General features: G+C 37.7%; 1 protein-coding gene and 1 pseudogene across 1 annotated transcript; one reads left to right on the top strand and one right to left on the bottom strand.

The window, feature by feature from the left end:
* Positions 1–1,270: 1,270 nt before the first annotated feature.
* On the top strand, positions 1,271–1,648 carry LOC125084379 (60S ribosomal protein L31-like; annotated as a pseudogene).
* A 6,983-nt stretch (positions 1,649–8,631) lies between these two features.
* Positions 8,632–9,277, bottom strand: LOC125084906 (MAP3K7 C-terminal-like protein). Its single transcript, XM_047702872.1, has one exon. The coding sequence runs from the start codon at positions 9,236–9,238 to the stop codon at positions 8,810–8,812; it is 429 nt and encodes a 142-aa protein (XP_047558828.1). The 5' UTR covers positions 9,239–9,277; the 3' UTR covers positions 8,632–8,809.
* Between the last annotated feature and the right edge of the window lie 15,365 nt (positions 9,278–24,642).

The following is a 24,642-nucleotide window of genomic DNA, read 5'->3' on the forward strand; positions in this document are numbered from 1 at the left end:
CTTCTCCCTCTCTCCATTTCTTGTGTTCTCTCTCCCTCTCCCTCTCTCTCTCAAATAAATAAATAAATTTTTAAAAAATGCTTCAAATTGTGCTTTTAAAGAAGTGGAACATCTAAGGGAGAGATGTGTGCAATCCTCTATAAAGAAGGGTTGTTCAATGGACGGGACTGGAAGAGATTATGCTGAGTGAAATAAGTCAAGCAGAGAGAGTCAATTATTATATGGTTTCACTTATTTGTGGAGCATAACAAATAGCATGGAGGACAAGGGGAGTTGGAGAGGAGAAGGGAGTTGAGGGAAATTGGAAGGGGAGGTGAACCATGAGAGACTATGGACTCTGAAAAATGATCTGAGAATTTTGAAGGGGTGGGGGGTGGGAGGTTGGGGGCACCAGGTGGTGGGTATTGTAGAGGGCACGAATTGCATGGAGCACTGGGTGTGGTGCAAAAATAATGAATACTGTTATGCTGAAAAAAAAATAAAAAAAAAATTAAAAAAAAAAAAAAAAAAAAAAGAAGGGTTGTTCAATGGTGTGTGTGAAGGAATGCGTGGGAGGACTATCACAGCTTAGCTAAAACTCCAATGACAAGATCCATTGAGCCAACACATAAGAAGGGAAGGCAACCCAGGAAGGAGACTGAGCAGTTAGAACTTGGGTTCAATAGCCACTCATCCAAATACACACACACACACACACACTCACACGCACATATACATATATATGTATATATACATGCACCCATATATGTATATATCTCCACATATATATGTACTAGAGTAATATTAGTAATACTAGTATTACCTAGAATATCACTAAAATAAACTGAACAGAATATACACTCAAACCCACTACAGACAAATCAAAATAGAACTCTAAAAATGTTCAGGTGACCACAGAAGAAAACAGACATGAAAAGTAGAGACAATATAAAACAAAAATAAAACAGTAGACTTAAGTCCCAATAAAGCAATAATTACATTAAATGCAAATTATTTGAATACACCAATTAAAATATAATTTTGCACAGTGGATTAAAAACATGACTCAACCATATACTGTCTAAAAGAAGCTCACTTCAAATATTGTGATATAGGCAGGTTGAAAATAGGAAGATGGAAAAGGATATATCATACAAACAAATCAAAAGAAAGCAGGAGTGGCTATATTATACCAGATAAAGTACAGTTCAAGGCAAAGAAAATTACCAGAGACTGTGAAGGGCATTATAAAATGATGTGCCTTCTTTCTTTCCAATCAGGGCCTGGCAGAATGGCTTCCATAAAGAAGCATGGTGAGAAGGGCCATTCTGCCACCAATGAGGTAGTAAAAAGAGAACACACTGTTAATATTTGCAAGTACATGCATGGGTTGAGTTTCTAGAAGTGTGCCCCTTGAGCTCTTAAAGAGATCTAGAAATTTGTCATGAAGGAGATGGGAACTTCAGACGGGTGCATTGATACCAGGCTGAACAAAGCTGCCTGGGCCAAAGGAATAAGGAACGCTCCATACCATTTCTGTGTGCAATTGTCCAGGAAAGGTACTGAGGATGAGGATTCACCAAACAAGCCCTATACATTGGTTACCTATGTATCTGTCACCACTTAAAAAAATCTACAGACAGTTACTATGATCAGAACTAATTGGTGATTGTCAAGTAAAGGTATAAAACTGAAAAAAAATAAATAAAATGATGTATCAATATACCAAGAGACATAATAGTCTTAAATATTATACACCAAGCTATAGAACAGCAAATTCTGTGAAGCAAGGTAGAACTGAAAGTAGAAACAACCAAATCCACAGTTACAGTTGGAGACTTCAGTATCCTTCTCTCAACAATTAATAAAGCAGAGTATCAGCAAGGGCTTAGAAGAACTCAATGACATTGTTAACAATAGGATCTAACTGACAGTCATTGAACACTACACCCAACAACAACCGATTATACATTCTCCCAAGTGTTCCTGGAATACATACAAGGTAGAATTGTCATTGGCCATCAAACAAACCTCAGCAAATTGAAAAGAATTGGAATCATACAGAGTGTGCTTCTTGACTACAATAGAATCAAACTAGAAATCAATGTCAGAAAGATAAAGGGAACATTACCAAGTATTTGGAAACTAAAAAACAAACTTTTAAATACTCAATGGATCAAAGAGGACATCTCAAAGAAAATTGAAAAGTATATCGAACTATGAAAACAAAAGTACAAAACTTACAAAAATACAGATAAAGCAATAATGAGAGCGAACTTTATAACACTGGATGCACATATAAGAAAATAGGAAATCTCTAATTAATAATTGAAATTCTCATCTCAAGAACCTAGAAAAAAGAGTAGGAAAATAAACCTAAAGCAAGTAATAAGAAGGAAAAATAGTGTAGAGGGATAAATCAATGAAATTGAAAATAGTAGATAAAGAGCTGGTTCTTTGAAAAACTGAATACAATTGACAAACATGTATAAGACTGACAGAGACAGATTGGACAATTGAGAGAAAAAAGAAACAAATTACCAATATCAAGGATGAAATAAGGGATATTATTACAGACCATGGAGGGATCAAAAGGATAATAAGGTGTGGTGGGATGAATGGTAGCCTCAAAAATATCATGTCCTCATCCCTAGGATCTGTAAATATTACCTTATTTGGGGAAAAGTTCTTTGCAGATGTGATTAAATTAATGATCGAGAAGGAGAATTATCTTGGATTATCCAGATGGGCCCTAAATGCCATTGCATGTATTTTATTAAAGAGAGCAGAGGGAGATTGGATACACACAGAAGAGGAGTGGACAATGTGGCCACAGGCGGGGAGGGAGTGATGCGGCCTCATGTCAGGGAATGTCATCAGAAGCTAGAAGACAAGGAATGGATTGTTCCCTAGAACTGTCAGAACATGGGCCAGGTGAGAATTTATTTTGGTCAAGTGAAACTGGTGTTGAATTAATTTTCTCCAGAAGTATGAAAAAAATCAATCTCTGTTGTTTCAAGCAAACGAGTTTGTGGTAATTTGCCACAGAGTCATAGAAAACTAACATATACAGGCATACCATGAACAACTTACATGCCTTAATGTGGTAACTTAAAATGAAATAGACACCAATTCTTAGGAAAACACAAATGTCCACATTTCACCCAATATGAAATAGATAATTTGAATAATCCTATGACTATTAAGGGAATTGGATTTTTTAAAGTATTTATTTATTTATTTGAGCAGGAGAGAGAGTGTGCAAATAAGCAGGGATGTGGGAAAAACAGAGGGGAAGGGAGAAAGAATCTGAAGCAGACTCTGTAATCATCACCAAGCCCAGACACCCAATGCAGGGCTTGATCCCACCACCACAATATCATGACCTGAGCTGAAACCAAGAATTTGATGTTTAACTGACTGAGCCACCCAGACGCCCCAACGGAATTGAGTTTTAAGTTACCCCCAAAGAAATCTGTAGTGCTAGATATCTTCACTGGAAAATTTTAGTAAATATTTAAAAGATCGTTAACACCAATAGTACATACTCTATCCCATAAAATAGAAAAAGAGAGAATACTTCCCCATATATTTTATGAAGGTAATATTACCCCAATACCAATACCACATAAAGGCAGTACAAAAGAAGAGAACCCCAAACCAGTATCAGTTGAATAGGAAATCATAAAGTCAAACTTTCCCCCTAACTGTAATCTAATATGTTATAAAGTGTCCACAGATCATGTCCTTCAGAAATTCCTGATATACCCCTGTTTGGGGGCCATCAAGACTCAAATTCTGAGAGTATAGACTCATCATTTGTAAGAAAATCCCCAGATTAATTTTTTTTTTTCTGAGAGAGAGAGAGAGAGAGAGAGAGAGAGAGAGATAGAGCTAGCATGGGGTTGGGGCAGAAGGAAAGAAAGAGAGAATCCCAAGCAAGTTCCAAGCCCAGCACAGAGTAGGATGCAGGGCTTGATCTGATGACCCTGAGATCATGACCTGAGCCGATACCAAGAGTTGGACATTGAAACGACTGAGCCACCCCAGTACCCCTCCCCAGATAATTTTTATGCAAACAAAAACTTAGAGAGGCATTGGCATAAATCAATGTTGGCAAGCAGTCTGTTGGCTAACTAAAGCTTTGTTCTTTGTCTATGGGGTTTCATTCCTGACTAGATAATAATTAGCTTATTCTTTTGTCCTCACCAACGTGTGGGGAATGAGCATAAAAGGGAGGTTTAAAGTGATCATTTCTTTCATAAACACTCTCTCTTGGTCAATATTATAGCCATGAAGAACATCAGACTGGCATAATGAGGTCATGAAATCAAGGAAATTGAGAATCCACGTCATTACTGGTTCCCAGGAAAGACTGGCACACGTTGTATGTGCTGTTGAGGTCACTGTAGGCCTGGAGAAATGGAAGGAACTGGCAGATCTGTGGGTGCTGGGGTGCTAGTGGGAGGGCTGGAGGGCTGAGAGGTGAGTGTACAGTGCTTAATCATGGGAAGAAGTTAATAACGACAAATCATGATCAAGCAAGAACTCAGCAAGTTCAGACTATTTCTTTGTAGATTTTTTAAAATTTCTTTTCAGCATAACAGAATTCATTGTTTTTGCACCACACCCAGTGTTCCATATAAGATGTGCCCTCCTTAATACCCACCACCTGGCTCCCCCAACCTCCCAACACCCGGCCCTTCAAAACCCTCAGATTGTTTTTCAGAGTCCATAGTCTCTCATGGTTCATCTCCCCCTTCCAATTTCCCTCAATTCCCATCTCCTCTCCATCTCCCTATGTCCTCCATGTTATTTGTTATGCTCCACAAATAAGTGAAACCATATGATAATTGACTCTCTCTGCTTGACTTAATTCGCTCAGCATAATCTCTTCCAGTCCTGTCCATGTTGCTACAAAAGTTGGGTATTCATCTTTTCTGATGGAGGCATAATACTCCATAGTGTATATGGACCACATCTTCCTTATCCATTTTTCTGTTGAAGGGCATCTTGGTTCTTTCCACAGTTTGGTGACTGTGGCCATTGCTGCTATAAACATTGGGGTACAGATGGCCCTTCTTTTCACTACATCTGTATCTTTGGGGTAAATACCCAGTAGTGCAATTGCACATCATAGGGAAGCTCTATTTTTAATTTCTTAAGGAATCTCCACACTGTTCTCCAAAGTGACTGCACCAATTTGCATTCCCACCAACAGTGTAAGAGGGTTCCCCATTCTCCACATCCTCTCCAACACACATTGTTTCCTGTCTTGCTAATTTTGGCCATTCTAACTGGTGTAAGGTGGTATCTCAATGTGGTTTTAATTTGAATCTCCCTGATGGCTAGCAATGATGAACATTTTTTCATGTGTCTGTTAACCATTTGTATGTCTTCATTGGAGAAGTGTCTGTTCATATCTTCTGCCCATTTTTTGATATGATTATCTGTTTTGCGTGTGTTGAGTTTGAGAAGTTCTTTATAGATCCTGGATATCAATCTTTTGTCTGTACTGTCATTTGCAAATATCTTCTCCTATTCCGTGGGTTGCCTCTTTGTTTTGTTGACTGTTTCCTTTGCTGTGCAGAAGCTTTTGATCTTGATGAAGTCCCAAAAGTTCATTTTCACTTTTGTTTCCTTTGCCTTTGGAGACATATCTTGAAAGAAGTTGCTGTGGCTGATATTGAAGAGGTTACTGCCTATGTTCTCCTCTAGGATTCTTATGGATTCCTGTCTCACGTTGAGGTCTTTTATCCATTTTGAGTTTATCTTTGTGTACGGTGTAAGAGAATGGTCGAGCTTCATTCTTCTACATATAGCTGCCCAATTTTCCCAGCACCATTTATTGAAGAGACTGTCTTTTTTCCATTGTATATTTTTTCCTGCTTTGTTGAAGATTATTTGACCATAGAGTTGAGGGTCCATATCTGGGCTCTCTACTCTGTTCCACTGGTCTATGTGTCTGTTTTTGTGCCCGTACCATGCTGTCTTGGTGATCACAGCTTTGTAGTAAAGCTTGAAATCAGGTAATGTGATGCCGCCAGTTTTATTTTTGTTTTTCAATATTTCCTTAGCTATTCGGGGTCTCTTCTGATTCCATACAAATTTTAGGATTATTTGCTTCAGCTCTTTGAAAAATACCAGTGGAATTTTGATTGGAATGGCATTAAAAGTATAGATTGCTCTAGGCAGTATAGACATTTTAACAATGTTTATTCTTCCGATCCAATCGCATGGATGGTCTCCCATCTTTTTGTGTCTTCTTCAGTTTCTTTCATGAGTGTTCTGTAGTTCCTCGAGTATAGATCCTTTACCTCTTTGGTCAGGTTTATTCCCAGGTATCTTATGGTTCTTGGTGCTATAGTAAATGGAATTGATTCTCTAATTTCCCTTTCTGTATTTTCATTGTTAGTGTATAAGAAAGCCACTGATTTCTGTACATTGACTTTGTATCCGTGCTCGCTTCGGCAGCACATATACTAAAATTGGACTTTGTATCCTGCCAAGTTACTGAATTGCTGTATGAGTTCTAGTAGTTTAGGGGTGGAGTCTTTTGGGTTTTCCATATAAAGAATCATGTCATCTGCGAAGAGAGAGAGTTTGACTTCTTCATTGCCAATTTGGATACCTTTTATTTCTCTTTGTTGTCTGATTGCTGTTGCTAGGTCTTCTAATACTATGTTGAATAAGAGTGGTGAGAGTGGGCATCTTTGTCGAGTTCCTGATCTCAACGGGAAGGCTGTGATCTTTTTCCCATTGAGGATGATATTTGCTGTGAGTCTTTCATAGATAGATTTTATGAAGTTCAGGAATGTTTCCTCTATCCCTATACTTTGAAGCTGAGATTATTCCCTGCATATCCTCAGATCACAATGATTTGAAACTGGAGCTCAATCACAAGGAAAAGTTTTGAAGGAACTCAAACACCTGGAAGCTAAAGACCACCCTGCTTAAGAATGCTTGGATCAACCAGGAGATCAAAGAAGAACTGAAACAATTCATGGAAACCAATGAGAATGAAGACACTTCGGTCCAAAACCTATGGGATACAGCAAAGGCGGTCCTAAGGGGGAAATACGTAGCCATCCAAGCCTCCCTCAAAAAAATTGAAAAATCCAGAATACACCAGCTGTCTCTACACCTTAAAGAACTGGAGAAACAACAACAAATTAAACCAACTCCACACATAAGAAGGGAACTAATCAAGATTAGAGCAGAGATCAATGAGGTAGAAACTAGAGATACAGTGGAATGTATCAATGAAACTAGAAGGTGGTTTTTTAAAAGAATCAATAAGATCAATAAACCATTGGCCACACTAATCCAAAAGAAAAGAGAGAAAGCTCAAATTAATAAAATTATGAATGAAAAGGGAGAGATCACAACTAACACCAAGGAAGTAAAAACAATCATCAGGAGTTATTATCAACAATTCTATGCCAATAAGTTAAGCAACCTAGATGAAATGGATGCATTCCTGGAAATCTATAAACTCCCAAAATTGAACCAGGAAAAAATTGAAAACCTGAATAGACTGATATCTAGTAACAAGATTGAAGCAGTGATCAAAAACCTCCCCAAAAACAAGAGCCCAGGACCTGACGGATTCCCTGGGGAATTCTACCAAACTTTCAAAGAAGAAATAACGCCTATTCTCCTGAAGCTGTTTCAAAAAATTGAAACAGAAGGAAAACTTCCAGACTCTTTTTATGAAGCCAGCATTACCCTGATCCCCAATTCTCCCCTGATTCTCCTTCACCAAAAAGGAGAATTTCAGACCAATATCCCTGATGAATATGGATGCTAAGATTCTCAACAAGATCCTAGCAAATAGGGTCCAACAGCACATTAAAAAGATTATCCACCATGACCAGGTGGGATTCATCCCTGGGTTATAAGGATGGTTCAACATTCGCAAATTAATCAATGTGATAGAACAAATCAATAAGAGAAGAGAGAAGAACCACATGGTCCTCTCAATTGATTCAGAAAAAGCATTTGACAAAATCCAGCATCCATTCCTGATTAAAATGCTTCAAAGCATAGGGATAGAGGGAACATTCCTGAACTTCATAAAATCTTTGTAGATTTTATTTATTTATTTATTTGACAGAGATCACAAGTAGGCAGAGAGGCATGCCCCCAGAACACACACAAGCAAAGGCAGAGATGTTTACTGGTTGGTAACATGGCGTGAAAGAAATGCAGCCTTATCAGCCTTTTATTCCAACAGCAAGTTAGCACTGGCAGATGTGGTTTTGGCACAAACATGCTTTCTGCTAATATTTTCATGAGAAAGCGTTTATGATAGGCAAGCATTTATTCTTAGTACAATCAGTCATTGAGGGATTTAACCCAACTCTGGTGAACATAAATATGTGTGCAGACATTTCTGACTTCAGGTCTGAGCACAGTTGAAAGAGTCAAGATGTGAAGTGTTTTTTTTTTTTTTTAAGATTTTATTTATTTATTTGACAGAGAGAGATCACAAGTAGACGGAGAGGAAGGCAGAGAGAGAGAGAGAGAGGGAAGCAGGCTTCTTGCTGAGCAGAGAGCCCGATGTGGGACTCGATCCCAGGACCCTGAGATCATGACCTGAGCCGAAGGCAGCGGCTTAACCCACTGAGCCACCCAGGCGCCCTAAGATGTGAAGTTTAAAGATACACGGATATGAACCTGTGGCAAGCCTCTCGCTAGTTTGTTTCATGGCTCAATTCTGTTCAGGATTCTTAGTCGAGTCAGTCAATATTCTATTTTCCTTCATTTTGTACCCTGATGTACAGGGTGATCACATCTTCCTTCTATGCTCACACTGAATCCTTCAAAGTTAGGACGAGCCCTGTCTCTTCTGATACTGTATTCTAAGTTTCTCCAGCTGTTCCACACATTGGGACTGAGCCAACTTCAACGTCCAGTTCTCTTCCATCAGCACCTCGAATTCCCGAGCCAGATGAGCGGCATCCACCTTCTCCTTCTCTGCCTGATCCAGCTTGGCGATGAGCTCCTTTTTCCTTTCCTCAAGCAGAGCGATTTCCTTTTTGATCTCATTGTATTCTTCCGCTATTTGGCAGTGCTGTTTGAACACCTGCATGGATTCCGTGAAGTCATGACAAGGCGGCAAAGGCTGTAGCTGCTGGTCTAATTCTGGAAAGACCAGAGGAATGGCATCTTCAGAAGGTGTATCATCTGAGGCATTATCAAGGCTGAAAGCAATGCGTACTGGCTTATCCACAGGTACCCTGGCTGTGCTGATCATGTGGGCACCTGAGCCTTGGCCTTCCCCTGGGTATTCCAGCTGGGTCTTCCAGAGAGAGATAGGGAAGCAGGCTCCCTGCTGAGCAGACAGCCTGATGTGGGGCTTGATCCCAGGACCCCGGGATCATGACCTGAGCCGAAGGGAGAGGCTTTAACCCACTGAGCCACCCAGACGCCCCTCTCTGTAGATTTTTAAAAACCATGTGAATCTTGTCAGAAAAACAGGGAGGGATGTGTGTATTGGAAGTACAGAACAGGGTGGAAGGAGTATTGGGCAGAACAAGGTAATATGTAAGCAATTCTACCTTGGCTTTACTTGCCCTCAGAAGTTGAGATGGACCCCTCTAGCCATACCAGCTGTGATGGCCCAGCAGGTGGGCCTGTTACCAAAAATACTGCTCACAGACCTCCTGCCCTACAAGGAGCATTCCAAAGCAATCTGAATTGTCTTAGTTTTAAATTCTAATTATCCCCTGGGGAGAAAGGATCATTATCTCATTAGTCCACTCCTTTGCAAGAGTGTGAGACTGAGGTGAGACACAGGTAGATGGATAATATTAGTAGGAAATTTTAAGCGGATACTCAAAATACCATCACCTGCAATCTTTGTTCGTTTTTTTTTTAAATTGAGGTATAGCTGACATATGACATTGTATATTTTTGGTATACAACATAGTAATTTGATATATGTATATATTGCAAAATGATTACCTCATAAGTTTAGCTAACATCCATCACCATACATAGTTACAAACATTTTTTTCTTATAATGAGAACTTTGATGATATACTCTTTTAACAACTTTCCAATATACAATGAAGTATTGTTAACTATAGCCACCACACCGTACTAACATTCCTAGGACTTGTTTATATTATAACTGGAATTCGTACATTTGACCACCTTCACCCATTTTGCCCTTCAGTCTTCATTGTATTTCATCCATCTTTTAGCCTTCATTCTTTAGAGAGTTCTAACATGGTCTCAGGAGCAAGATGGAGTTCTTGAGCCCACAGAGGGGCTTTGATGGAAGGTGGCTCCACTATTCCTCTCTTAATTTTAAATCAACTCATTCTGCAAATGTTTTTGATTTACTCTTTATCAAGGATATTCTTTGGTCCTAAGAAATGGGCCTGGGTCCCTCTCAAGAGGAACCCACAACCAACATCAAGAAATAACCAGAGTGGGGTTCAGGAAAAAGGGAGCATTAAGCAAGCTCCTTGGAGAGCTTTTTGGCCAGGACATGAACTAGAGGCAGCGAAGGTCATATAGTTCTAGAACCATGATGGGAGAACAGATTGGGCACTTGGAAACAGAGCCCTGGTCAGAGGGCATTTCATGGTGTGTATTCTAGGTAGTTACTGAGAGTAGATTCCCTCATGGTGATCATTTGAGGATTGAGGAATTAGAGGTCTAGGCATCCCATTTCTACCTTGAGACACAGCTAATGGGGTCTAAAAAGGAATGCAGGGCAACCTGTATGGAATATACTAAGTAAGCACCATGGTTACTTTATCTAAGTTTCCAGCAATTTTCATATAAATGGAATTCAAAGCCTCAGAGCAGCAGTTACAACATATTGGAGGCTAATGTAGAGATGGGGAATGTTACCTCAGTGAAGCATCAGCATATTCAGATTTTCTCAGTGACTGTAAATAGAAACTGATGGGATGGTCTTAGAGATTTCTGTGATTGACAGTGCCTTCTTCTGGAGGCAATACTTCAGGCACATTTCCTGATGTCTCAATATCACCTGAGCATAAGGCTTAAAATTATGCCCTAGAGAACTGGGTGTTTCCATTATTCTGCCTGGTATCCAGCTGACTTTTGTGTTTGGTTCATGAGTATGGCAATGCAGAGGTGACACATGTGTTAGCTGAATGCTGTGAGGGCCTGCCTTTCTGTTATAGTGAATAGATGAGTGTGTGCATAGGAAAATATCCTCCTCTTAACCAACTGAGCCACCCAGGCACCCCTGGAAAATATACTCCTCTTAAGAGTCCATTCCCTCTCTCCTTCTCTCTCTATAGATATGGATACATATATATACATACACACAATACATACGTAAAAAATGTTTTTCCAAATGCCTCCAATTATAATGCCATTCTCCATGAATTTCTATCAATAAATTAAGACCTACATGATTATTATGTAGATTATATTGCATAAATTATTACACGGAGATATTAGGAAACAAATGTCTGTTATATAGATTAGAAGATTAGAAGCCAGGGACCTCACAAAGTTAAGCAATTTTTATTAGGTTGCACAGCTCAGTAAAGTGGAAACATGGAGCAGATCCCAGACCTTCTGGCTCCAAGGGTTTGTGTCCAACAGACATGACAATTCTATTTGTACAGTGTCTGGCACATTGTAGGTGCTCAAAATATATTGTTGGGTAAATGAATAAATGTCTAAAAGTCTTTGGGTCATGACCTGATTACCTCATTCCTTTTTTTCTTTGTTTTGATCTGTTGTGTCAGCCTAGGCAGGTATTCGATTTTTCTCATGACAAAGTCCCTCAGTCACCTTTGCCCCCTTAGGGACTTGCTATAGTTTCTCCATCCAGCTCTTTACTAGCCCTGTCAAGGAGCAAATGTTTTTATTGGAAGAGCATGAAATGTAATATTACTCATAGATTCTGTCAGAAAATTAGTGGTAGTGAAAATGAGCTCAACACAGCTGGGCAAGATTACACCACCTCCCTGGAAGCAGTAAGCTGAGGGACTATGGGGAGTCATAATGGTCTAATGATGGCTAATGGTGAGGAAATGATGGACCCGAGGCCCATAAATCAATCTGAACACAGGGATGGTTAACAGAATGCTCAGGAGATGCTTGAGCTCATCTGAGCATTGTTCACATATAGGTGTCTCTTACTGGACCATTATTTTTTTGTTACACAAGAGGAAATTATGACAATGTATATGTAGAAAGTCCCAGAAGGCTAAGATATTTGCAGATTGGCAAATAGGTGGAGAAATGTGAAGTTCATCTTTGGGTTCCAGAACGCCAAGCCCATGGTTTTTTCGGGCCTAGAACTGATTTCTTGCTTTAGATATTTGCCAAAATCAGGATGGCTCCAATTTTTAGTGTTGGTTTCATTTTTCTTTGTATGCAATGACCAAAGAGGTGGTCTTAAGAGAGCAAGAGATTCGAGTTTAGTTAAGAACTCATACAATTCACTTTGCATTTTCTAATCGAACCAATATTACTACCATTTCTGAAAACCCCCATCAGTTTCAGTTCTCCCTATATGTTGCAAGGTTCTTTTGTTTCAAGTATTTATCTTTTAGGAGCAGTCAAATGGAAAGTTTGATTATAACCATGGGAAGTTTTAACAGTGGGATTTTTCTAACTCCTTTAATAGTTTCCTCCAGAGCAGAAATGATTGGCAGCAATGATGTAAAGTCAAAACTCCAATATTCACTTGAGGCAGAGTCAAGGTATAGCTCCTTCTTTCTGTTCTTTTATAGAAATATTAAACAAGGTGTTGGCACACCTTTACGCAGACGTTTCAAATGTGAATTTTGTAAGTGTGACATGTTATATTTGTAGAAATAATATCAAACATCTAGAAAAAAGGAAGCACACATATCTTGAGGTGATTTACTTGATAATGATAGTTAACAGTCATAACTTATTATTTCTATTTTTTCCCCAAACATAGTTTTTCCTTTTTTTATTGGAAAGATTTGGGGAGAGTCAGAGGTTTCAGAACGGATGGTGTATGTGCCCAAGGGACTCCTAGAAGATACCCGCATATGGAATTATAACAATTACCTTTTTTAGGATTGAAGACAATGACAATGCACATGTGGGAGACTCCACTAAAACCTTCCTTGTGATCTCTGCATTAGAAGAAGCCTTTTCTGAGGTGTGGCTCCCTGTGTTCCTAGAGGAGGGTGCCAAACAGGTGAACTGTCATAGAGAATGGAATGGGAGTATGACTCTTCAGATGCTACAGTAATTTACAGTTTTTTCAGAAAGAGGCATATTTAACATTATTTTTCTGCCCCCAACACAACAAAACCATTGATTCTCTGTGACAATTTACTTCGTGGGAGTGTGGAAGTAAGTTGTAGCCACACATGCTAAGACTAGAGGGAGAAAAGGGTTATGATCAAGAGAAAGGGGCTATGGCTCACCCTATGAACAAAGCAGAGAAGAAGAGCAAAACTACCAAAAAGGAAAATAAGGCACCAGTTTCTATAAAATCCCATTCTCACAGCAGTAACAATTAGTGGAACTATCCCTGATGCTTTTAGTGCAAGTTGCTCCAGAGAGGGCCTTTTCATTTTTACCAGCCCTGACTTTTGTCCTTCAACTCAGAATCATTTTGTTCTGTCAACGGATTTTATCTTGACCCCTTTTCATGCCCAACCATTTAGCCTCAACCCTACCAAGAATATCACACCAGTCTGAGTGACCATGCATTTTCCTTTAAGCTCGATGGAATGATGGCTTGCCCTAGTCCCAGGCTTTTCTGTTTTCTGTCGTTATTTACAAATCCATTCCATTATTACCAGAGATAAAAGTAGAAGAAAATTCAAAGAGAAGGTAGCTGAGATTTTCACTTCTAAGGCTCTAACTTTTGGCTGCACATTACCCCAGGAAGAGAGCCTCTGATCATGCTGTTCTGAAAACTGCAAATGCTTTTCCTCATATCTGGACAGAGGACTTCCAAGGGAAAATGACTTCCATGGTGGTGAGAGCAAAAATGAGTGCTTTCAGTCTCCTTTTCCAATCAGTGTCTACTTGAAAAGTTCAGTGGATATTTGGCCTCCTTTCTTGTCATTCACTTATTAGCGGGGGGGGGGGGGGGGGGGGGGCGGGGTTGGGTCAGCATTAGGAAAAATATTGTGATATGCACCATGACACAAAGGAGGGTGGTGGTTACTTAAGATAGTTGAGTATAACTTATATGTAGAATGATTGACCTATTGTCCCGATACTGAAAGTGGGGTGGGAATCTCAGAGGAACTTCCGAATCTAATGATGTATATATCTCCCCTCACAGAAGGATGGGGCTTTATTAGAAGGGACCATACTCAAGGCCTACTCTGAAGTTTGGATGAAATAAAAGAGTGAGAGTTGAGTAAGCAAATTTTCAAGTAAAAAGCCATAGGTAAACAAGTGTTTCTGGTTATTTACCCATTATTCAAATGACCAGATAGAAGGTGTCAAGAGTAATAAATGTTTCCTCTTCTTCTATCTGGTAAACAAATGTCTCCTTTGTATTATTTACTTAGAAAAAAACAACTACCTAATATTTCTATCAAAGTGAGGTTGTCATGTTCTAACAAATGCCAAGATCTTAAGCCAAATTTAGCAGTACCTTTTATCCTGCTCTAGAGTCCTACTCCTGGGTGACCTCGGCCATGCTCTGAGAAATGTCTGGCAAACCTAACTAATCACTGGAGGTCATAAATAAAGACATTGCCACTTGCTAAGACACGTAGCTCCTTCCTGGAGTAGCTGGGAATTGGTGATAACAAACCACAATAACTCTGAGCTTAAAAATGGATTTGAATTTTGTTATTACGCATTTTGCAATTTTGGCAGTTTTGAAGGTAAAAATGTGTCAAAGGGTAATATATCTCAAGGACAGTCAGTGTTAAATCAATATTAATTAAATAGGTTTATTCTTATTTAACAAAGCACTGAAGTGTGGAGGAAGGGATATGCTGTGACTATTTTCTTTAATTTTCTTTTGCCATCTGTCAGGTAAGGTAAGACCTCCAAATCCCATACATCAGCACTTTTAAAATATAGCCAATTTTCAGCTCAAGTTGCTTACCTAATGATGTATTTACTATGTCCCAGTTATGATTTACCAGAAATAAAGCTGTATTATGAAACTGAAAGGAGCTGGGAGGAATATCTATAAAGACAGTAGATGTTTTGAAGTGAGAAAAAAAATTGGGGTTATTTCCTTTAAAAATTCAGAAACCCCAAAGAAGTGTAACAGCACAAAGGATTAAAATAACAAGTACTATCATTGCTGTGAAACATATAGAAGGGGTCATTCATGGACTAACTGCATTATGGAAATTCTGCCAAATAGTCTTTTCCTATCCATTTCATATCTTTTAAGGAATGAAGTCTATACTCCTAAATTAGCAATATCTAAGCTCATAAAGGGGGCAAAAAGGTTCTATGAAAGGTAAAAGACCATCCTGTCAATTAGTTGTATCCTTTCAAGGGTGTGGCTATCCTAACGGAGTGGGCAATAAGATCTGAACTTCATTTCTGATGAAGATATTACTAAAAGCTGGTAATGTAACATGGTGGGGAGAGTGATGAAGACAGATCGAAAGAACCATTAGAAAAAAGTTCATTATAAACATATGCTTGCCAATTATGGAACTTCAGAAGATCATTCATTGTGGGCTATTTACAGATGAAAGCTTATGTCAAATATTAGAAGCCCCCATGGCACTATCCAGGGTGTTGAATTAGCTAGTGTTAAACCCTTGTCTCAATGGAGAAGCCAGTCCTTTGCATCTCTATCTCCTTTGACCTTGTGCTCATGGCATCAAATGCATGCCAATTTTGAACTACACTGTTCAGAAAATCACATATGTTGGGACTAATCCAAGAACTATCTCAACATCTTGACCCCATCACCATAGCAAAGAACAATAAGATACAGTTTTAATCATCAAAGACATTATCTGGCAGGAGGTGTCAGGCAGTTAAATAAATAGAAGTTCTTTGGTGGGGACATGCATAGAATATTTTGTGATCTCAGAGGTAAGAGTCTTCTGGTGTAGAAGGGAAAACACAACCAAACACTCTTTACAAATATAGGGTTTAAGTCACTTCTGAGTTAGACTTGGAATTGAATTAGGGCAGGGATGAAGTCCCTGTCAAGGCATTATTAGTTTCCCCACCTGAAAAAAAAATGTTTCTATAGGAATATCAACTTTAGATATAGACTCCATCTATGACTTCCTGAGTGTAAATTGTTTAGCAGAAAAAAAAAAAAATTCTTTGAGAAAGACCCAAGTATGTACCTCTATACCACTACCACCCTATCCTTACCCTATGTAGAGTTTCTTACACATAACTTAAATTCTTTAGATTCTGATGAATAAATTATTTCAATTATGATAGTAATTTACTCTTACTTCTACTTTAAATAACCATCTTAGTAATCAAATGTTGTTGCCTCTTGTGGAGGCTCACAACACTCCATACTGGAATTGATCAGTTCTTGATGTGGGCCTAATATTTACAAATGTTATTAAATCCAATGTAAATGATAAGAGAACATGATAATTTCTACTACATGCATGCACACCTATAATAGTGGTTTTGGAAAATAATTCCTATTGTTTTCGCTACCTAGCCTATAGTGTTTTGTTAGGGTAGCCTGAGCTGACTAATACTAATAATAGGGTAGCCTGAGCTGTCTTAGGAACTCATACCTGGATTTTGATTATTTGAGCAACTATTAATCTAATTTATGATGTAAATTAGTCTTTTTTTAATACATAAATCTTAAAGGAATACACCCCTGTAACCCTACGTAAACCTTGAAGAATTTTACTCTTCCTTCATTGACCTGACAACAGCTCAAGTGTCTTGAACTTAAGACTTTTTTGCCACTGACTACTCCCTGTTCATGAATAACCATTGAGAGGTCAACAAAGGCATCAGAGAGTCTTACATATTCTTTACAAATATCAGATAATTGATAAATGGTATAAAAGTGAGCAATAGCAAAATCTCTTTGTTTGGTAGTTGACAGCTTCCTATGTGCAAAATTGTATGTAGAAATGTCTCTTTCTAAAAGAAAAATCATTGAGAACATATCCCACAACTTGACAGATATGTAGTTTGAGAGAGTAGAAGGTTCCCTTTGGAAAAAAATATATGCCTTTGAATCTTTTCACAATGCAGCATATATTAAAAGTAAGTAAAAGTAAATACTTTTGCAAGGATTAGAGCAATTTAAATAACGAAAGGCTTTTAAATGGTAGTGAAAGTTAACTCCTTTTCAAATATATGATTTGCAAATATTTTCTTCCATTCTGTAGACTACCTTTTCATTTTGTTGATGGTTTCCTTTGTTATGCAGAAACTTTTTAGTTTGATGTAGTCTCACTTGTTTATTTTTGCTTTTGTTGCCTTTGTTTTTGATGTCAAATCCAAAAAATCATTGCCAAGACCCACGTTAAGGAGCTTACTTCATAATGTTATCTTCTAGGAGTTTTCTGGTTTCAGGTCTTACATTCAAGTCTTTAATCCATTTTTAGTTGATTTTTTGTGTATGTTTATAGCATAAGATAGTGATCTAGTTTTATTCTCTTGCTTTCTGAATATCCAGTTTTCCCAATGCCATTTGTTGAAAAGACTACCATTTCCCCAATATATGTTCTTGGCACTTTTGTTGTAAATTAATTGAGCATATACGTATGAACTCATTTCTGTGCTCTCTATTCTATTCTATTGGTCTATGTGTCTATTTTTAAGCCAATCCGTGCTGTTTTTATATAAATGCTAAGGAGTTAATATCCAAATTATATAAAGGACTTGTGTAATTCAATAGCAAAAAAAGCAAAAGAAAAGAAAACAAAAAACAAACCAAAAAAAAAAAAAACCAACAAAACAAAACAAACCAATCTCATTTAAAAATGAATAGACTGAATAGACATTTCTCCAAAGAAGATATACAAATGGCCAGCAGATATATGAAATGTGATCAATATCACTAATCATCAGGAAAATGCAAATAAAAGCCTCAATGAACTATCACTAATCATCAGGAACTATCACTAATCATCAGGAAAATGCAAATAAAAGCCTCAATGAACTATCACCTTATACCAGTTAGAATGACTATCATAAAAAGCAAAACAAAAGATGATGAGTGTTGGTGTGGATGTGGAGAAAAGAGAGCACTTGTGTAATGCTGGTGGGAGTGTAAATTCATTCAGCCTCTACAGAAAACAGCATGAAGGTTCCTCAAAAAATGAAAAATAGAACTACCATATGATACATCCATTTCCAGGGATATATCTAAAGGAAATTAAAACAGGATATCAAAGAGATATCTGCACTCCATATTTATTGCAATATTATTCACAATAACCAAGAAATGGAGGCAACTTAAGTGTCTATATGAATTCATATATATATATATGAATATTATTCAGTCATGTGAAAGAAGGACCTACTGCCATTTGCAACAACGAGGGTGGAACTTGAGGGCATTTTGTTAAGTGTAATAAGCTAGGCAGAGAAAAACAAATACTACATACTATCACTTATATTTGAAATCAAGATAAGATCAAATGAGATGAAATAAGATAAAAAGGCAAACTCATAGATGCAGTAGAGAAAAGGGGTTGCCAGGGACTGGGGTGGGGATAAAAGGGTACAAACATCCAATTATAAGATGAATAAAGGCTAAGGTTCTAAGATAAGACATGGTAATTATGGTTGATAATGCTGTATTGCATAATTGAGATTTGCTGAGATAGTAGAACTTAAATATTCTCAACAAAACCCAACAAGATAAATATGTAAAGTGATAGAGGGGCAAATTAACTAGATGGAGGGACTCTTTCCGTAATGTGTACATGTATCAGATCACCACAGTGTACAATTTATCTTACAGTTCTACTAGTTCATTATACCTCAGTAAAGCTGAAATATAAATAAATAAATAAATAAACAAACAGCAGTGAGGGAAGAAAATGATCCAAAGGTTTATTTGATTGAAAGTGTTTGACCTGAGAATTTATGGTTGAGGAGTTTACTAATTTAAAGGTGGAAGGTCCTTTTTTCCTGGGAATATAACTCTGAGCTAAATATGCCTCTCTAGTACTACTAAGAATCTTGAACTTAAGCTGTACTAATTACCTCTAAATCTACATTTTTAGTTTTAATTATATCCAGGAAATGACCTGGAATCTGAATAGAAGTCAACTGAGGAGCTATCAACTGAGAAGATTTGGATGGTGGTGAACAGTCCCAGAGGTCTCCCAGATGAGATGAGTGGGATGTCTAATGTCTAGATAATGAGATCAGCATTAATCTGTGGTTAACCAGCATGAAAGTTCACAACCGAACAGATGATTTTCTTCCTAGTGCTGAAGTTCCTTCTTCTCAGTGAATTTTCTACCTGGTTGTTCATCTAGTTGATCTGGGGATTAGAACAGGAAACTTGTCAGTCTTAAAAATCTCAGTCCTCACAGATACCGGTTCCCAATCTTTGTGATTCTATACCTCAGTTTTCAATGCACTTTGCTGCTCTTCCTCTGTCCTTTACGACCCTACCTGCCAGCTACTGTCATCTCTTTTCCTGCATTAAGTGTCCTTAGCACAGTTTTCGTGTCTGCTCCTGCCCCTTTCACTCCAGGCTCTCAATCCCAGCCAGCGTGGTACGTGTTACAGATTAGGTGAGTCCTACGCTTGTGGCCTTTCAGTGCTTTCCTGGTGCTCTCGGGTTGCAGTGCAAGATTATTAACATAAGTGATTGAGCCCAGAGTATCGAATCCATTTATCTCCCTAGCATTATTCTAAGTCCTTTTTGATTTTTTTTTTCTGTGATCCAATCTAATTAGCTTTAGCAATCAAGTATTTGAGAGGGCTACAGTTCTTTGTGTCTTGGGCCCTGTGTATAAGTGCTTCCTCTACACATGCCTTCACCACCCCCATACCCTTTGCTAACAATGCCTTAATTATTCTTCAGCTTTCAAATCAATACTGTCGAAGGGGAAGCATTCACTGAAACCCCAGACAAATACCAAGCAGTTAATTTTGAGTATCCTGAATTTATTGCAGCAGTGTATATAATTGTAATAATATAATTATTTAGTGATGACAAATAACATTCAAGTATGTAGTGTAATACCTTGCATGTAGTAGAAGCGAATTAAACAAATACTGATCAGAAGAGATTTTGTGTTTTTGTTTTGTTTTTTGTTTGTTTGGATTTTTTTTTTTTTCTGTCATGCTTATTTTAAAGGTCTCCACCGTGGCCCCAAATGGGATCAGATTCACCCTTTGGGATGTGGGCATTTAAATGGAACCCAAAAATCTGTCATTAAGAATCTGTCATTCTTGTGAACGGGTAGTGCTTAGTATGACATGGAGACCCAGAGTCAGGGATGAGGTTGGCGTCTGATTTCTAGGGTTAAGTGGTATTCTAAGCAAGCAGATTTTTCCTAAGGAGAGTTCTGCTTTTCTTTTTTTTAAGATTTTATTTATTTATTTGACAGATGGAGATCATAAGTAGGCAGAGAAGCAGGCAGAGAGAGAGGAGGAAGCAGGCTCCCTGCTGAGCAGAGAGCCTGATGCAGGGCTCCATGCAGGGCTCCATCCCAGGACTCTGGGATCATGCCCTGAGCCTAAGGCAGAGCCTTTAACCCACTGAGCCACCTACGTGCCCCAAGACTTCTGCTTTTTCCTATGAGAATGATCTTAGGAAGAGTCACTATCATCACTCTTGATGTCTTTCACGGGATAATCTTAGTACTAGGTAATTCTTCTAGGCTCTTACAACTAAACAGAGGAATTGAGGGGACTTAGACATTGAAGAGACTCTTTTGGGAAATTATGCTAACATTCTAGGAGTTGATTTAAACTATGATGTGTGGTGGTCCAGAGAAAAAAACTTTACTCGTGCCGTTAATGTTTTGCCTCCCAGGGTGCTCACATCATTTATTGTCACATATGGTTGGAACAGCAATGCTTTAGCAGCAAGAAAAACTGTTGAGCTTTTCCAAGAATATGGAACATTCCTATAGCTATCCATATTCTGTTAACTCTTTCAAGGTATTAATCAGCTAAGAAATTAAAGAAAAGAAAACTTTCTTAAAAACGTAAATAGAGCTAATTTTTAAAGAGGGATATCTAAGGAGCATCTGGGTGGCTCAGTCCATTAAGCATTTGACTCTTGATTTCAGCTCAGGTCATGATCTCAGGGTCCTGGGATCAAGCCCCACGTTGGGCCTGCACTTGGCAGGGAGTCTGCTTGGATTCTCTCTCTTCCTCTTTCTCTGCCCCTCCCCACTGCTCACTTGCACACTCTCTCTAAAATAAATAAATATTAAAAAAAATAAAGAAATCAAGACAAAACTTGGGTTCTGATAAGTTATTAGATGAATCGAAATGAACAAAGGAACTGTGGCAGAAAAAAGCATTGAGGCCGTTAACTCAAAGACAATAGAAGTCCAGAGCCAGCTGTCTGTGGGAATGTTACTGGAGAGGGGTGAGAAGAGAGTATATCCTAAATAGTTTCACCACACACACAAAGCTAACTTTAAGGTGATGGAAATGTTACCTCATTTGTGATATATTTCACAATGTGTATGTATATCAAAGCATCACATTGTATAACTTAAATATAAACAATTTCTATTTGAGTTATATCTCAATAAAGTGGGAACAAAAGGAGAAATAAGTGTTATAAATAATTGTAAGATTAATAATCTAATGCATGGAATTTGGGAAGATCTTGGGGAAAAGTATGAAAGAGAATTTCCTTCTCTTTCATGGTAGGGATGCAAACTGTCTCAAACTTAAACCTGATACTAACAAATGAGCGATGACTTCAGATTCTTTGTTTTTTTTCATAATAGTGTTTCTTAAACTAAAAATTAATCTTTAATAAGGTAATATTTGTTTAGTGAAGAAATATTTACTTGAAGTTTGACAAGTTTTTGATTTCACATTAGCATATTTTTTCCTATTAAATTCAAGTAAGAGAGAAATTCTCTCATTGTCTTTATTGCTACATTTGTGCAAATAAATATCTGGAGTGTAGGAACCTACTATTAATATACTTTTAGTGGATGTAAGTGTGGTGAGCCCTTGCAAAAGAAATGCAAATGGACAGAAGGTAGTTTTAGTTTTTATTCTCTAGTTTTCTAAACTTTGAATATTCTAATATTCATAATGCATGAATATTTGTCAATAGGGGTTATCCAAGTAGAGAGCTCATAGCCTATGTTTTATTCTTTGTACAATTTGGCATATGTGCACATAATAGCTCACATTTGGATGTGGATACTCTTAAAAAGAAATATATGTAAATACAGAATGTGATAAAAAATAAAGTGAGAAAACTATACTGAAACAATACAAGTAGTCATAGATTTAAAACAAAAAGTAGACACAGTGATGTAGATCTAAAGTGGTTAGAGAGAATGAGTGGAGAACTAATATTTTTGAGCATTCAATATTTTCCTTATGTAGGAATATTAAGTCCCTTTTAAGTTACTCCTCTACAATGGATAAAATGGCCTAACTGCCGAAACATATAATGTAAAAATAACAGGTAAAGGCAGATGTATAATTAAAATATATTAAAATTCAAAAGAGCATAAAAGCAAATAAGACAAAACAAGACAGAAACTCTAAGGATTATGAGATTTAAAAGATTAAAGAGTTGTGATAAGCTAAAACAAATAAAGAGAAAATATTTACCCAAAGAATACAGTATATATTTACACAAGAGAAAATTAAATTTACCTAAATAAAAAATTTTTAAAATATGAAAAATTACTAGTAAATTTAAAGAAAAAGCTAGATCAATATGGAATATGCTAAGAAAAATGTGAAAAATACTAAAATTATGAGATGGCATAAAAGGGAATGATTTGGGGCACCTGGGTGGCTCAGTGGGTTAAGCCTCTGCCTTCAGCTCAGGTAATGGTCTCAGGGTCCTGGGATTAAACTCTGCTCAGCGGGAAGCCTGCTTCCCCCATCTGTCTCTGCCTGTCTCTCTGCCTACTTGTGATCTCTCTCTCTCTCTGTCAAATAAATAAATGCAATCTTTAAAAAAATGAGGGGGAATGATTAGATAAAATTTTAAAAGGAAAATATAAAAGAAAAATAATCCAAGATTACACTTTTTTTTTATTGATTGTTAAATTTAAACAAAAGGGAGCAGCCCCTCAAATGCCCAGTTTTGGATAATACATGTGCTAACAATTTGTGTCTCATACTGATAATAAAGGAAGATTAATTCAATCTAGACACTTTCTTCCCTGTCAGTTATTCCAAAATACAAACAAACAAGAAATGCATATAAGGGAGAACACTTTTCTTTTCTTTTTAAGATTTTACTTACTTATCTGAGAGAGAGAGTGAGCACGAGCGTGCATGACCAGGTGGGGAGGGGCAGAGAGACAAGCAGATTCCCCACTGAGTGGGGAGCCAGATGTGGGGCTTGAGTCCAGGACCCCAAATCATGACCTGAGCCAAAGGTAGACCCTTAATCAACTGAGCCACTCAGGCACCTGGGAGAACACTTTTCAAATTAAAACTGAATCAACAGCAAAAATCAATGCCTGTTTCTCTGCTAATTCTGGAAGTCGGGATTCAGGTTATAATCAACACTCTCACCAGAGGAGGAAAGAAGGAAACATGCATAAGAAAAATAAAACAGTATTTTAAAAATCGATAGCATGGTTGAAGTATATGAGAGGTAAAAATATTAAATTATGAAGGAAATGAGATAATGACGGTAACATGAAAAACAAGCTAATTTACAAAAAATCAGATAATGGTAAACAGTAAGTGCTTAAAAATAAATAGATGACAGGTGGTTGAGAACAAAACATTAAATGAAGCAGCTGGGCAATGTCCAAATTCTAACAGCTTCCTAGTAGGAAAATAACAAGACAAAGAATGTGTTATTTTAATTTCCCTTCACTTCTGTGGAGGTTAATAGAAGCCATGGGTTTGGACTCTTGGGACTGGGGGGCTAGGACAGAATTTAGTTTCCCACAGTAAGAAAGGTTTGAGGAGGAATGGTGAAGACCATAGCATGAGGCCCAAGCTGCAAGAGAATTAGGTCTGCAAGATTAGAACTTCCAGTCACTGGAGTTCCAAACCCTAGCAGCCAAAGAAGGATTTGAGGGAGAACAAATATATCTGCTGTTAGGTATTATTAATTTACTTGTTTTGTGGTGTGAGATGGAACCCATTTATCTTCACCTTGAACACTCATGTACAGATCACTGATGATTTTCATGGGTTTGTTTGGAAACACTTGCTTCAGTCCTTAGGAGGTAGGGATCATTAATTTTTCTATTTCACAGATGAGGAAACTGAGTCATATGGAGGTTTTTATGTCCAGGATTATAGAATTGGAACATGGCAGAACCATGTTGCAAACCTATGCAGTTTGTGCCAAACTCTCTAGTCTTCTTTGTTAAAGTCACCTTTGACTGGGGAGATTCAAAGCCAGAATTTCCATGGGAAACCAGTCATATCAAACTTAAAGTAAAGAACTTGAAGATTTCTCTATCTTTTCTCAGCATTAAAATGAATAGGAGCCCTATTCCTATTTCAAACCAAAGATGAGATGAGAAGGTGTCCAATGTCTCCTTGAGAATATTTATAATAAGGCTTTGGATAACTATTTAGAAGACTCGGTTT

Source organism: Lutra lutra, chromosome 14 (assembly GCF_902655055.1).
Source record: "Lutra lutra chromosome 14, mLutLut1.2, whole genome shotgun sequence".
In the NCBI taxonomy this organism is placed as follows: Eukaryota; Metazoa; Chordata; class Mammalia; order Carnivora; family Mustelidae; genus Lutra; species Lutra lutra.

What these genes read in the sequence shown, in the direction of transcription:
- LOC125084906 (XM_047702872.1), bottom strand. Translation starts at nt 9,238, where the DNA reads ATGATCAGCACAGCCAGGGTACCTGTGGATAAGCCAGTACGCATTGCT.